Raw genomic sequence first — 13,465 nt, forward strand, 5'->3', positions numbered from 1 at the left:
GTGACATACAGCGCTGACAGCAGCTCCGTGACATACAGCGCTGACAGCAGCTCCGTGACATACAGCGCTGACAGCAGCTCCGTGACATACAGCGCTGACAGCAGCACCGTGACATACAGCGCTGACAGCAGCTCCGTGACATACAGCGCTGACAGCAGCTCCGTGACATACAGCGCTGACAGCAGCTCCGTGACATACAGCACTGACAGCAGCTCCGTGACATACAGCGCTGACAGCAGCTCCGTGACATACAGCGCTGACAGCAGCACCGTGACATACAGCGCTGACAGCAGCTCCGTGACATACAGCGCTGACAGCAGCTCCGTGACATACAGCGCTGACAGCAGCTCCGTGACATACAGCGCTGACAGCAGCTCCGTGACATACAGCGCTGACAGCAGCTCCGTGACATACAGCGCTGACAGCAGCTCCGTGACATACAGCGCTGACAGCAGCTCCGTGACATACAGCGCTGACAGCAGCTCCGTGACATACAGCGCTGACAGCAGCACCGTAAGCAGCCCCAGGAGGAAGTCAGCACAGCACAGGGATGGTGTGATCCCCTCATAATAAGAACCCCCAGGAGGAAGTCAGCACAGCACAGGGATGGTGGGAGCCCCTCATAATAAGAACACCCAGGAGGAAGTCAGCACAGCACAGGGATGGTGGGAACCCCTCATAATAAGCAGCCCCAGTAGAAATATGACACCGCTCAACCTCTTCAAAGAGGAGGGTAGGGGCATATAGTACGGTGTGCTTTTTTGGGTCAGGGAAGTGAGCCAAATGAATTAAGAAGGTCTGTGTGCTTGATTCCAAAAATTGTTTATAGACATATACATGGTCTACTGATCACATGTGTTGAATTCCTCCGAGATCCATGCCTCATTCATTTTTAGAAATGTGAGGTAGTTAACACTGTCGTGAGCTAGGCGAGTACGCTTATCGGTCACAATCCCCCCTGCTGCGCTGAACGTCCTTTCGGACAGGACACTGGATGAGGGGCAAGCCAACAGTTCGATTGCAAATTGGGCAAGCTCTGGCCAGAGGTCAAGCCTGCCCACCCAGTAGTCTAGGGGTTCATCACTCCTCAGAGCGTCCACATCGGCCGTTAACCCAATGTAGTCGGACACCTGACGGTCTAGGCGTTCCCTGATGCTGGATCCGGATGACACCTGTCGATGGGTCGGCTGAAAGAATGACCTCATATCCGAAGTCACCAACACATCTTCAAACCGGCCTCTTCTTGCAGGCGCTGTTGGATTGGTACCCGCAAATCCTTCTCTGGGAGTGGGAATTGCTCCTCTGCCAGCGCACGCAAAAGCAGAATGCAGCATTTCTCGAAGCAAGGCCTGGAAGTGCTGCATTCTGACAGCCCTCTGCGACGGCGGTAACATTTCCGCCATTTTGTGTTTGTACCGGGGATCTAAGTACGTTGCCACCCAGTACTGGTCCTTGACCCTCATGCTTTTTATACGGGGGTCCCTATTAAAACACTGGAGCATGAAGGCCCCCATTTGCACTCAAGCGGAAGGTATGTGGTGGTGGTGGTGTTGTTGGTGGTAGTGTCTTTGGGGGTGCACATAGCAGAGAGTGAAGAAGAGGGTGCAGATCGAGAGGATGAGGAGGGTGCAGAAGAATAAGGCTGAGTGAGCCACTCAACCAAGTCTGGTGCGTCCTTTAAAGTAATTGAACGCACCTTCTGCAACTTCCCACTTTGGCTCAAGGCTGTTGCTCCTGCCCTACCCCTACCACCCCTGCGGAAGGGCCTGCCTCTTCCTCTGCCTGTCATTTTTTAAATCACCCTGTGACAAAACTCTTAGTCCCTATACCGCTGAAGGACTGCTGCAGTATAGGGCAGCGGTCAGCAGTAGTGCACGTCAACCCTATGTATTGTGGACCGATAGCGGTCCTTACAGAACAGCAGACTGTACTGCACTCAGGCCTATGTACCGTAGCACCCTATACCAAGTTACCAGTCCTTATAAAAACTTTTGTGGACCAAGCAGGTTGTGTGTTAGTGTTTAGCAGACTGTGCGTCAGTCCCTATACCGCTGAAGGACTGCTGCAGTATAGGGCAGCGGTCAGCAGTAGTGCACGGCAACCCTATGTATTGTGGACCGATAGCGGTCCTTACAGAACAGCAGACTGTAACGCACTCAGGCCTATGTACCGTAGCACCCTATACCAAGTTACCAGTCCTTATAAGAACTTTTGTGGACCAAGCAGGTTGTGTGTTAGTGATTAGCAGACTGTACGTCAGTCCCTATACCAATGAAGGACTGCTGCAGTATAGGGCAGCGGTCAGCAGTAGTGCACGGCAACCCTATGTATTGTGGACCGATAGCGGTCCTTACAGAACAGCAGACTGTAACGCACTCAGGCCTATGTACCGTAGCACCCTATACCAAGTTACCAGTCCTTATAAGAACTTTTGTGGACCAAGCAGGTTGTGTGTTAGTGATTAGCAGACTGTACGTCAGTCCCTATACCAATGAAGGACTGCTGCAGTATAGGGCAGCGGTCAGCAGTAGTGCACGGCAACCCTATGTATTGTGGACCGATAGCGGTCCTTACAGAACAGCAGACTGTAACGCACTCAGGCCTATGTACCGTAGCACCCTATACCAAGTTACCAGTCCTTATAAGAACTTTTGTGGACCAAGCAGGTTGTGTGTTAGTGATTAGCAGACTGTACGTCAGTCCCTATACCAATGAAGGACTGCTGCAGTATAGGGCAGCGGTCAGCAGTAGTGCACGGCAACCCTATGTATTGTGGACCGATAGCGGTCCTTACAGAACAGCAGACTGTACTGCACTCAGGCCTATGTACCGTAGCACCCTATACCAAGTTACCAGTCCTTATAAAAACTTTTGTGGACCAAGCAGGTTGTGTGTTAGTGTTTAGCAGACTGTGCGTCAGTCCCTATACCGCTGAAGGACTGCTGCAGTATAGGGCAGCGGTCAGCAGTAGTGCACGGCAACCCTATGTATTGTGGACCGATAGCGGTCCTTACAGAACAGCAGACTGTAACGCACTCAGGCCTATGTACCGTAGCACCCTATACCAAGTTACCAGTCCTTATAAGAACTTTTGTGGACCAAGCAGGTTGTGTGTTAGTGATTAGCAGACTGTACGTCAGTCCCTATACCAATGAAGGACTGCTGCAGTATAGGGCAGCGGTCAGCAGTAGTGCACGGCAACCCTATGTATTGTGGACCGATAGCGGTCCTTACAGAACAGCAGACTGTAACGCACTCAGGCCTATGTACCGTAGCACCCTATACCAAGTTACCAGTCCTTATAAGAACTTTTGTGGACCAAGCAGGTTGTGTATTAGTGTTTAGCAGACTGTGCGTCAGTCCCTATACCGCTGAAGGACTGCTGCAGTATAGGGCAGCGGTCAGCAGTAGTGCACGGCAACCCTATCTATTGTGGACCGATAGCGGTCCTTACAGAACAGCAGACTGTACCGCACCCAAGCCTATGTACCGTAGCACCCTAGACAGACCAAGTTACCAGTCCTGATAAAGAGCTTTGTGGAACAAGTGAGTTGTGAATGATTAGCAGACTGCAGCAGAAGGGCAGCAGTCAAGTATAATATTCTTTCTATATTTGGAAGAAAGAATATTATACGTGTACAAGCCTATTACCGTACCACTGATACCAGTCCTGAAAAGAACCTTTGTGGAACTAATAGTAACAGCAAGTCTTTAAAATTATCCTCACTGCCTGACACACTGCTTCCTGCCTGTCCCTATACAAATTGGCAAAAAAGAGTAGGCTGGAACGATTAGCTGGAACAGCTCTTTTGTGGACCTGATAGTAACAGCTAATGATGATGATGATGATGATGATGAAGAAAGACTAATCTGGCTGAGCTGTCCCTAAAATAGCAGCATACAGCGCTCTGTCCCTTTATCTAAACTGACAAAAGAAACTCAGGCTGCTGACCTAACACCTATACCAGTCCTGAAAAGAACTTTTGTGTACCAAATAGCTAGCGTTTTCTCTGTCCCTACTCCACACAGGATCCTTTCCCTACAGTGACAGAAGAAAGAATGTAAAATGGCCACCGGATCGGGTGTATTTATAGGTTAGGGGGAATGTCCAAGTGTCCATGAGCTGTCATGTCTCAATTGGTTGTCCTGTAACACATGATAAACGTGTCACGAAAGGTTAAAGTTCTTGTATACATTAAACACGTAAGTCCGCCGGGGCGAACGACAGAAAAAGGCGTTCGAACCCGCGGACGGCGAAAGTCGGAAATTCGCCGCGAAACGACCGCCGGGCGAAACGTTCGTCCATCACTAATAGAGACGATGAGGTCTATCTTTAGATCTCAATCCACTGGGCATCATTCTGCTTCATATAGGCTAGGCTTTTTTGTGACCATCCTTTGGGCTGACCACAGCTTCTGAGGTTCACAAAGCTCTGGAGCTGGACTTGCAAAAGATGCAGGGGGTTTGCCAATCTCAGTAAACCTCAATAACCTTTTGATCTGGAAGCAGTTGGTCCAGATTTTCCTTCGATACATTTTGCAGTATGAAGCTGTATATAGGTTGAAGGATATCAAAGCCACAGAGGATACTACTTCCCAGGTGGCAGGTTCTGTGATTGTGTCTCCCTCCCCTCATGGGCGTTGCTTTAGGACATCCCATATAGTCATTATTATGGTTGCTTTGTGTCCCCTGATGTATGATAAAGAAATTAGGATTTTTCTGTCATACTTTCCTGTAAAATCCTTTTCTTGGAGTACATCATGGGACACAGAGGTCCCGCCCATCTTTTTTGGCATACTCATTGCTTTGCTACAAAACTGAGGTCCTTCTTTTGTAGGAGGGGTTATATAGGGGTGGACTTCCTGTTTGACTATCCGCCAGTGTCCATCCACCAGTAGGTGGCATATAACCCATATAGACATTATTATGGTTGCTCTGTGTCCCGTGATGTACGATAAAGAAAAAGGGCGTCAATTTTGTTTGGGTACAATGCCGCACGACCGCGCAATTGTCCTGTAGCAAAAAATGGGCTGGTTATGAAGGGGGTAAACCTTTTGGGCTGAAGCTGAAGTGGTTAACCAAGATTTTGAGGCTTAGAATTCATTAATGAGCCACAATATTAATAAGGAAATACGAAATTTCCCCGCCAAGAACAACATTTGATCTGGAGAGAAAATAGCTTAATAACATTGGCCTTGTTGGACTTGATGGACTTGTGTCTTTTTTCAATCTCACCAACTATGTAGCTATGTAACATTCACACAGAATGTGGTTCAATGTACAAAATGTAAAATAATGAATTTGGGTGGAAAAAATATGAATGTAATCTATACACTGGGGGGAGAACCTCTGGTGGAATCTAGGATGGAAAAGGACCTGGGGGTCCAAGTAGGTGATAGGCTCAGCAATGGCATGCAATGCCAAGCTGCTGCTAACAAAGCAAATAGCATATTGGCATGTATTAAAAGGGGATTAATTCCAGAGAATCCTCCCACTCTACAAGACTCTGGTCCGGCTGCACCTGGAGTATGCTGTCCAGTTCTGGGCACCAGTCCTCAGGAAGGATGTACTGGAAATGGAGCGAGTACAAAGAAGGGCAACAAAGCTAATAAAGGGTCTGGAGGATATTAGTTATGAGGAAAGGTTGCGAGCTCTGAACTTATTCTCTCTGGAGAAGAGACGCTTGAGAGGGGATATGATTTCAATATACAAATACCGTACTGGTGACCTCACAATAGGGAGAAAACTTTTTGGCGGAAGCTAGTTTAACAAGACTCGTGGCCACTCATTAAAATTGGAAGAAAAGAGGTTTAACCTTAAACTACGTAGAGAGTTCTTCACTGTAAGCCCTTGTACACACGGTCGGAGATTTCGACAACCAAATCCATCAGATTTTGTCCGACGGATCTTGTCCGAAACTGTTGCATACACGCGGTCGGACAAAGTTGTCGGAAAATCGGATTGTTCAGAACGTGATGACGTAATTTCGTTACGATGGGACTACGTTCAGGCTAGTAGCCAATAGCTTTGATGTAGGAATTTGATCTGCGCATGCGTGGCACTTGGTCCGATCGGAATTCTCTACACATGATCGGAGTATGTGCGATCGGACCAGCAAGTTGGAAAATTTGGTCCGACGGATGTTCCGACGGAAACAGTCCGATGCATACCACACACAGTCGGATTATCCGACAAAACGGTCCGATAGGACACATTCCGACGGATTCTCCGACCATGTGTACAAGGGCTAAGTGGCAAGGATGTGGAACTCCCTTCCACAGGTGGTGGTTTAAGCGGGGGGCATCTATAGTTTCAAAAAAACTATTAGATAAGCACCTGAAGGACCACAACATACAGGGATATACAATGTAATACTGACATAACACACATAGGTTGGACTTGATGGACTTTTTTCGACCTCACCTACTATGTAACTATGTATGAGCATTTTTTTTATATAAATATATAAATACACATCTTTTATTCGACTTTGTGAAACACATTGTCAAGCACATTGGTGCAAGATAAAATGTTAATTATATAGGTGATAATAGTCTAGTTTTGCCTTTCACAGTCAATAACATGTATCTGGAAATCAGGCAAAGGATATCTGGAAGCTTCACCTTCCTCATAAAACAGCATGCCCATTTTACACTTTCTAATCTATTGGCAAAGCAGCAAAGTAGCTTTTTTTTTTTACTTACCAAACACATCGTCGCCGTCTGCACTTTTCACTGCGCCTTCTGAAAACGTGTACAGAGTTAGTACATAATGATGTTAGTAAACATAGCATTGTAGTTCTGAAAAATGAAATATTGCCTAAGAAGCAGCTTTAAAATCAATGCCAAGGGAGTCAGGCAACAAAACGGGGGCGTGAGAAAGTGAGATGTACAAAGGGCAGAAGAGACAAGGAAGAGGAAGAGCTGCAAAGAGGAACAGCGAGTGATAAACAAAAAACAACATTTTAGGCCTCAGGCACACTCAACGTTTTTTTTTTTTTAACTTTTCTAGAAGCCTTCCTCCTCGCAGCAGCGTTTTGTTATAGAAAAAACGCCTGAGGCCGCGTACACACGCGCGGACTGTTCGCCCAACTTTGTCCGTCCAACAGTTTCAGCAAACAGTCCGCTCAAAATTAGCATGGACGGACATGCCCACACACGACGAACAAACAGTTTGCTGAAACCGTGCGCGATGACGTGAACAGCACGTACGACGGGACGAAAAATACGACGTCCTATACACTGCATTATAGCTTTCGGCTTGAAAATCCTTTCTGAGCATGCGCGCAACTTTGTTTGACGAACAAGCCTACACACGAGCGGGCTGTTCGCTGAAACAAGGTTTCAGCGGACAGTTTTTCGGAAATTCCGAAAAACCTTGTCCGTCCAACTGTCCGCTGAAACTGTCCGCTGAAAGCCCACACACGAGCGGACTGTCCGCCCAAACACTGTTCAGCGGACAAAGTTGGGCGAACAGTCCGCCCGTGTGTACGCGGCCTGACACTTGTCAAAGTGCCTAATGCTTTTAGAAGCTTTTAGGTGCATTTACAGGCACTTGGGTGTTCATTCATTTCATTGGCCTGAATAAATAATTTATTCTGGCCAGTGAAATTAATTAACGTATGCTATGGGGGATAGGCCAATTAGATACTGGTCTTCGTCAGATAAAAAATTCTGCCAACATCTCAGAAGGGCTCAAATAGAGAACAATGTTACCCCAATTGGGACTTTTGAGGCAGACTGAAGAAATATTAAGGAAGTGTAACAAAAAGGGTTTCCTCCGGGTAATCCGGTTTCCTCCCACACTTCAAAGACATGCAGGTAGGTTAAAGCAGGGCTCCACCCTAAAGTGGAGCTTCCGCTCATTGGAACCCCCCCCCCCTCCGGCGCCACGATTGGGACCTTTCAGGGGGGAGGGGGGTGCAGATACCTGTATAGTACAGGTATTTGCACCCACTTCCAGCATAGATATCCACAGAATCTGCGGATAGTTACGCCACTTCCTGCAGATCCCCCACTGTCTGCTGGGAAAAACACGGATCCCAGAGACAGCGGGGACCATGCTTATTGCGCAGCGCGACTCGCGCATGCGCAGTAGGGAACCGAGAAGTGAAGCCGCAAGGTTCCACTTACTGATTCACATACCTAAGATGGCGGCGGCAGCACCCGTGAGCCAATCGAGAGATCGGCTTCGGGTGCCGACATCACGGGTGCCCTGGGCGGGTAAGTGTCCTTATTTTAAAAGTCAGCAGCTGCAGTATTTGTAGCTGCTGACTTTTAAAAAAAAAAACGGCGGAACTCCCGGTTTAATTGGCTTCTGTCAAAAATTGTCCCTAGTATATGAATGGGGACCTTGGATTGTGAGCTCCTTGGGGGTAGTGACCGATGTGAGTGTGCAATATACAGGGATAGGGACAATTGTAGACACTCTCTCAGGTTGAACTGGATGGACCGGTGTCTTTATTCAACCTTACTAACTATGTTACTATGTAAGTATAATAAAAATTACCAAAATGTTATTGTTATACTATCAGAAAAACGACCATGGAGGTTAATGGTAAATCACATCATAAAGACACATAACACGATGACACGGATTATTGTATACAGGAAGCACCCTGAAACTTGGATATGCTGGAGCACCAAGCTGGGCAATGTAGAGTAAAAGGCCAGATTGTGGAGGTGTTCCCTAAGCAACCCGACACGTTTCAGAGATGTATGTTTATTCCTTCTTCAGGGGTAGAGAAGGGTGCAAAAATCTACCACATAATCATACAATGGTACAGATAAGCTATCCAATCGTTGGAGCAAACAGGTGAGTCACAATGAAACGGGCATATGATACCTATTTACAAAAGGTCATCATGGGTAAAGGAAAAATATATATGAAAATAGCATACTCCAACAGAAATATATCTTAAAGCGGAGTTCCACCCAAAAGTGGAACTTACGCTCATTGGATTCCCCCCCCCCCCCTCCGGTGCCACAATTGGCATCTTTGAGGGGGGAGGGTGGTGCAGATATCTGTATAATACAGGTATCTGCACTCACTTACGGGAATAGACTCCCGTGGGAGTCACGCCCCTTCCCGCACTCTCCCCGCTGTCTCCTGGGAAACACACAGGTCCCAGGAGATAGCGAGGACCACTCACGACGCGGATGCGCAATAGGGAACCAGGAAGTGAAGCTGCAACGCTTCATTTCCTGATTCCCTCAATGAGAATGGCGGTGGCAGCTGCCGAGAACCGAGCGATTGCTCGGCTTCAGCTGCCGACATCGCTGGACCCTGGGACAGGTAAGTGTCCATTTATCAGCAGCTGCAGTATTTGTAGCTGCTGGCTTTTAATCATTTTTTTGTAGGTGGACTCCCTCTTTAACTTTACCATTGCACCATTATGTTGTAAATTTTTGCACCCTTCTCTCCTCCTGAAGAAGCAATAAACATACATCTACGAAACGTGCTGGGTTGCTCAGTGAACACCTCCACAATCTGGCCTTTTTCTCTATATCGGCCAGCTTGATGCTCCAGCATATCCGATTTCCAGGGTGGTTTATGTATACAATAATTCGTGTCATCATGTTATGTGTTTTTTATGATGTGATTTACCATCGACCTCCACGGTCCTTTCTAATATTGTATAACAATAACATTTTTGTAATTTTTATTATACTTTTTGTTACACTTCCTTACTATTTTTTCAGTCTGCCTCAAAAGTCCCAATTGTGGTAACAATGTTCTCTATTGGAGTGAAATTATTTAACACTTACGATATAAATGCGCCCAGCCTTAACACGCGTTTAGACACGTTTACAAGCGCCAACCGCTTTTTCTACCCAAACTCTGCTTGTGTGCATGAGGCCTTATACTGGAGCAAGAGAGAGGGACGAGTATTGACTGAAAAACCCCAAAGTGTTAAGGTTCGTTCACATGGGTGACCGGGGGGGGGCAGGGGGAGGTGTTAAATGCAGGTGGTTGAGCCACAGTTTTACTACCCTCCTACTGCCCACATGGGTGACCGGGGGGTGTTAAAAGCAGGCGGTTGAGCCACAGTTTTTTTACCCTCCGGCTGCCCACCTAAATATATGCAGCTGCTGAGGGCTGTAGACATGCTGCAGTGTTTTGATACTTTGCTTCATGGCCACAAAAAAATTAAAATAAACCAATTTTTGGGAATGTGACCACGCCACAACTGCCCTGCCTCTCCATGCAATGGCACGGTGGTTAAAGTGATAGTCAAGGATACATTTTTATTATTTAAAAAAAAAAAAACATGTTATACTTACCTGGTGTGTGTAAGGGCCGGTTCACACAGCAGGCGAGGCGAGGCGACTCCGACTTGCCTCGCCGCGACCTGCCGCGGCCTCAGCGGTGACTTGCAAATGACTTCTGTATAGAAGTCAATGCAAGTCGCCCCGAGGTCGCCCAAAAGTAGTACAGGAACCTTTTTTCCGAGTTGGAGCGACTCGAGTCGCTCCTCTCAGAACGGTTCCATTGTACAGAACGGGGGCGACTTGCGAGAGCGAGGCGAGTCGTGTCGCCTCGCATCGCCCGCTGTGTGAACCGGCTCTAATGGTTTTGCACAGAGCAGCAGCCCTAATTCTCTTCTTCTTGGGTACACTCTGGCACTCCCAGCCCCTCTCTCCCCACCAAGTGCCCCTATAGCAAGCTATGTGGGCACTTGTGCGTGTTCATTTCTGAACCATGCTCTGTGTATCCATTGACATACAGAGCACGGTTCAGCCCCGCCCCCTTCTTCTCTAGCTGTAATTGACAGCAGTGGGAGACAATACTGTCTCTGAGGCAATGAGGAGGGAGAGAGCCGAGAGGTACGCTAATCTCAGGCCTATTGCTGGATTGGGCTCAGGTAAGTATAAGGGGGGGGGGGGGGGGGGGAGCTGCACACAGAAAGTTTTATTATCTTAATAAAGAGAATGCATTAGGGCAAAAAAAAAAACTTCAGCCTTTACAAACACTTTAAAATAGGTGGTAAGGAGGCAACATACCACCTTTTCATCATATGTCAAATGCCCTCTGAAAAGTGATCCATGGTGTATCACTTTTTAGAGGGGCCATGGTGATAGCCGCACATCTAAACGAGCCCTAAAAATTGTATAAAAAAGCCGATAACATTTTGTGACTGATGCTCTACAGCAAGAGTCAGAAACCTAAAACATGTGTGCCCTGGTGGGCACAACAAGTGGTACCTGGAGGATCAATAGTCACATATTCATGAATAATTTTTGATATTTCTCATTAACACGTTGCCAAAGCCTCTTTTGCATTTTTTTTTTTTTTTTTAACACACACTTTAGGTGAAATTGTTTTAGGTAAAACCCCAAAACATTATATATTTTACAAAAACAGAGACCCTGGCGAATACAATGGTGGTAGTTTTTTTTTTATGTCACATGATATTAGCACAATAGTTTACCAATCCCCTAGTTTTAGGCAAAAATACACTAATGTTAATTTTAGGGCACACAAAAGCAACTTTACCTTTTATAGTAAAATTAAAAAAAAGGAATTATATTCATATTATATACTGTATATTATATTAGTAAATAGATATAAAATTTGTCAAGTCTAATGCCCTGTACACACGGTCGGACATTCCGATGACAAAATCCGTCTGATTTTTTCAGACGGATTTTGGCCCAAACTTGTCTTGCATACACGCGGTCGTACAAAGTTGTCGGACAATCCGATCGCCAAGAACGCGGTGACGTACAACATGTAAGACGGAACTATAAAGAGGCCAGTAGCCAATAGCTTTTGTCTCGTAATTTATTCTGAGCATGTGTGGCACTTTGTCTGTCGAAATTGTCTACACACGATCGGAATTTAAACGATTGGATTTTGTTGTCCGAAAATTTTAGATCCTGCTCTCAAACTTTGTGTGTCCAAAATTCCAACCGAAAAAGTCAGATGGAGCCCACACACGATCGGATTTTCCAACAACAAGATCCGATCGGACATTTTCCATCGGAAAGTCCGACCGTGTTTACAGGGCATTCGATTTGTGTGTGTCTATGAGACAGTGATAAACTTCAGTACCCAAAATTGTCCATAGGTGACGCTTTAAAAGCTTTTGCAGGTCATTCGTTTAGAGTTACCCTTAATAATTGCCCCAGAATTATTGCTTTCATGTGTGTTGATTCCTAATAATTGTAAAGCAAGTGTCGTTTCCATGTGTAAGTGCACTCGTTTACGTTCGTATGTGTGTGAACGTGGGGCAAGGGCCTTTAAAACATTTTTTTAAATCTGTTTTTAGCGATTATGTATTACTTTCATTTTTTAAACTTTTTTTTTTACTTAACTTTATTGCTATCACATAAGGAGCAAAAGCCCCCTAAGTGATTGCATACATGGAGTGACAGGTTCTCTTTAATGAGACATCAGGGATCTTTTAGACCCCTGATGTCTTCCTTGCAGCTAGTGAAGCACAGATGGTGCTTGAATAGCTGCTCCCCTAACCACTGTGACAGCTCTGAACCTGGAAGCGAAAAAACACTCTTTGCTTCCAGGTTCATTCACCAGCCAGAAGATCAGCAGATATTGGGTGATCTTCTCCACTCTATCCACTGACATCTTGCCATGGCCATCCTAGGCCTACAGGTGGTACATCAGGGCCCAGGATACAAGGCGGATGGGGGGGGGGGGGATTTTGCAATTGGTAGTTGGATGAGCCTTTTGTTGGTAGTAGAGAAAGGGTTAGAACATAACATATTTGGGCTATAGTGTAGTGAGTTTAAAACAAGTAATTCAGAAATGTGTGTGCAGCTGAAGGCATAGCACAACTAAGCACAGATGGTGCTTAAATAGCTGCTCCCTGACCGCTGTGAGAGCTTTGAACCTGCAAGTGAAAAAAACACTCTTTGCTTCCAGGTTCATTCACCAGAGGGAGGATCAGCAGATATTGGCTAATCTCCTTCCACTCTACCCACTGACATCCACCATGGCCATCCCAGGCCATAGGATAGCTGAGCCCGGGATACAAGGCGGGCAGGTGGTTGGTGGGGGGGGGGGGGGGTTTGGAGGTGTTGGTGGGATCAGCCTTACAATGGTAGGAGGGAAATCCACCATGGGCGTCCTGGGCCTACAGATGGGACAGCATAGCCCGGGTTATAAGGCGGGTGGGGGTGATTTTGGTGGTGGTGGTCGGTTGTGCCCTATGTCAGTAGCAGCAAAAGGGTTGAAACATAACATATCTATTGTGTAGTATAGCAAGTTTAAACCAGTAATTTGAAAACGTGTTGGCAGCTGAAAACATGGTACATGTAAGCATAGATGGTGCTTGAATAGCTACTACCCCGACCACTGTGACAGCTCTGAACCTGGAATTGAAAAAAAATGCTCCTTGCTTCCAGGGCCATTCACCAGAGGGAGGATCAGCAGATATTGGCTAATCTCCTTCCGCGGTACCCACTGACAACCACCATGGCCATCCCAGGCCATAGGACAGCTG

General features: G+C 46.6%; 1 protein-coding gene across 7 annotated transcripts in view; it reads right to left on the reverse strand.

The window, feature by feature from the left end:
- Positions 1 to 13,465, reverse strand: part of PPP1R9A (protein phosphatase 1 regulatory subunit 9A) — a 368,034-nt gene that overhangs the window by 58,496 nt on the left and 296,073 nt on the right. For 4 of the 7 annotated variants that reach the window (XM_077490764.1, XM_077490763.1, XM_077490761.1 and 1 more), the window contains exon 12: positions 6,705 to 6,743. The exons of the other annotated variants lie outside the window; for them this stretch is intronic. In XM_077490764.1, coding sequence (XP_077346890.1) covers positions 6,705 to 6,743 — 39 coding nt within the window. The remainder of the gene's footprint in view (positions 1 to 6,704; positions 6,744 to 13,465) is intronic. 7 annotated transcript variants of the gene reach the window in all.

Source organism: Lithobates pipiens, unplaced genomic scaffold (assembly GCF_037356315.1).
Source record: "Lithobates pipiens isolate NorthernLeopardFrog02 unplaced genomic scaffold, aLitPip1_a1.2 Scaffold_19, whole genome shotgun sequence".
Taxonomy (NCBI): domain Eukaryota; kingdom Metazoa; phylum Chordata; class Amphibia; order Anura; family Ranidae; genus Lithobates; species Lithobates pipiens.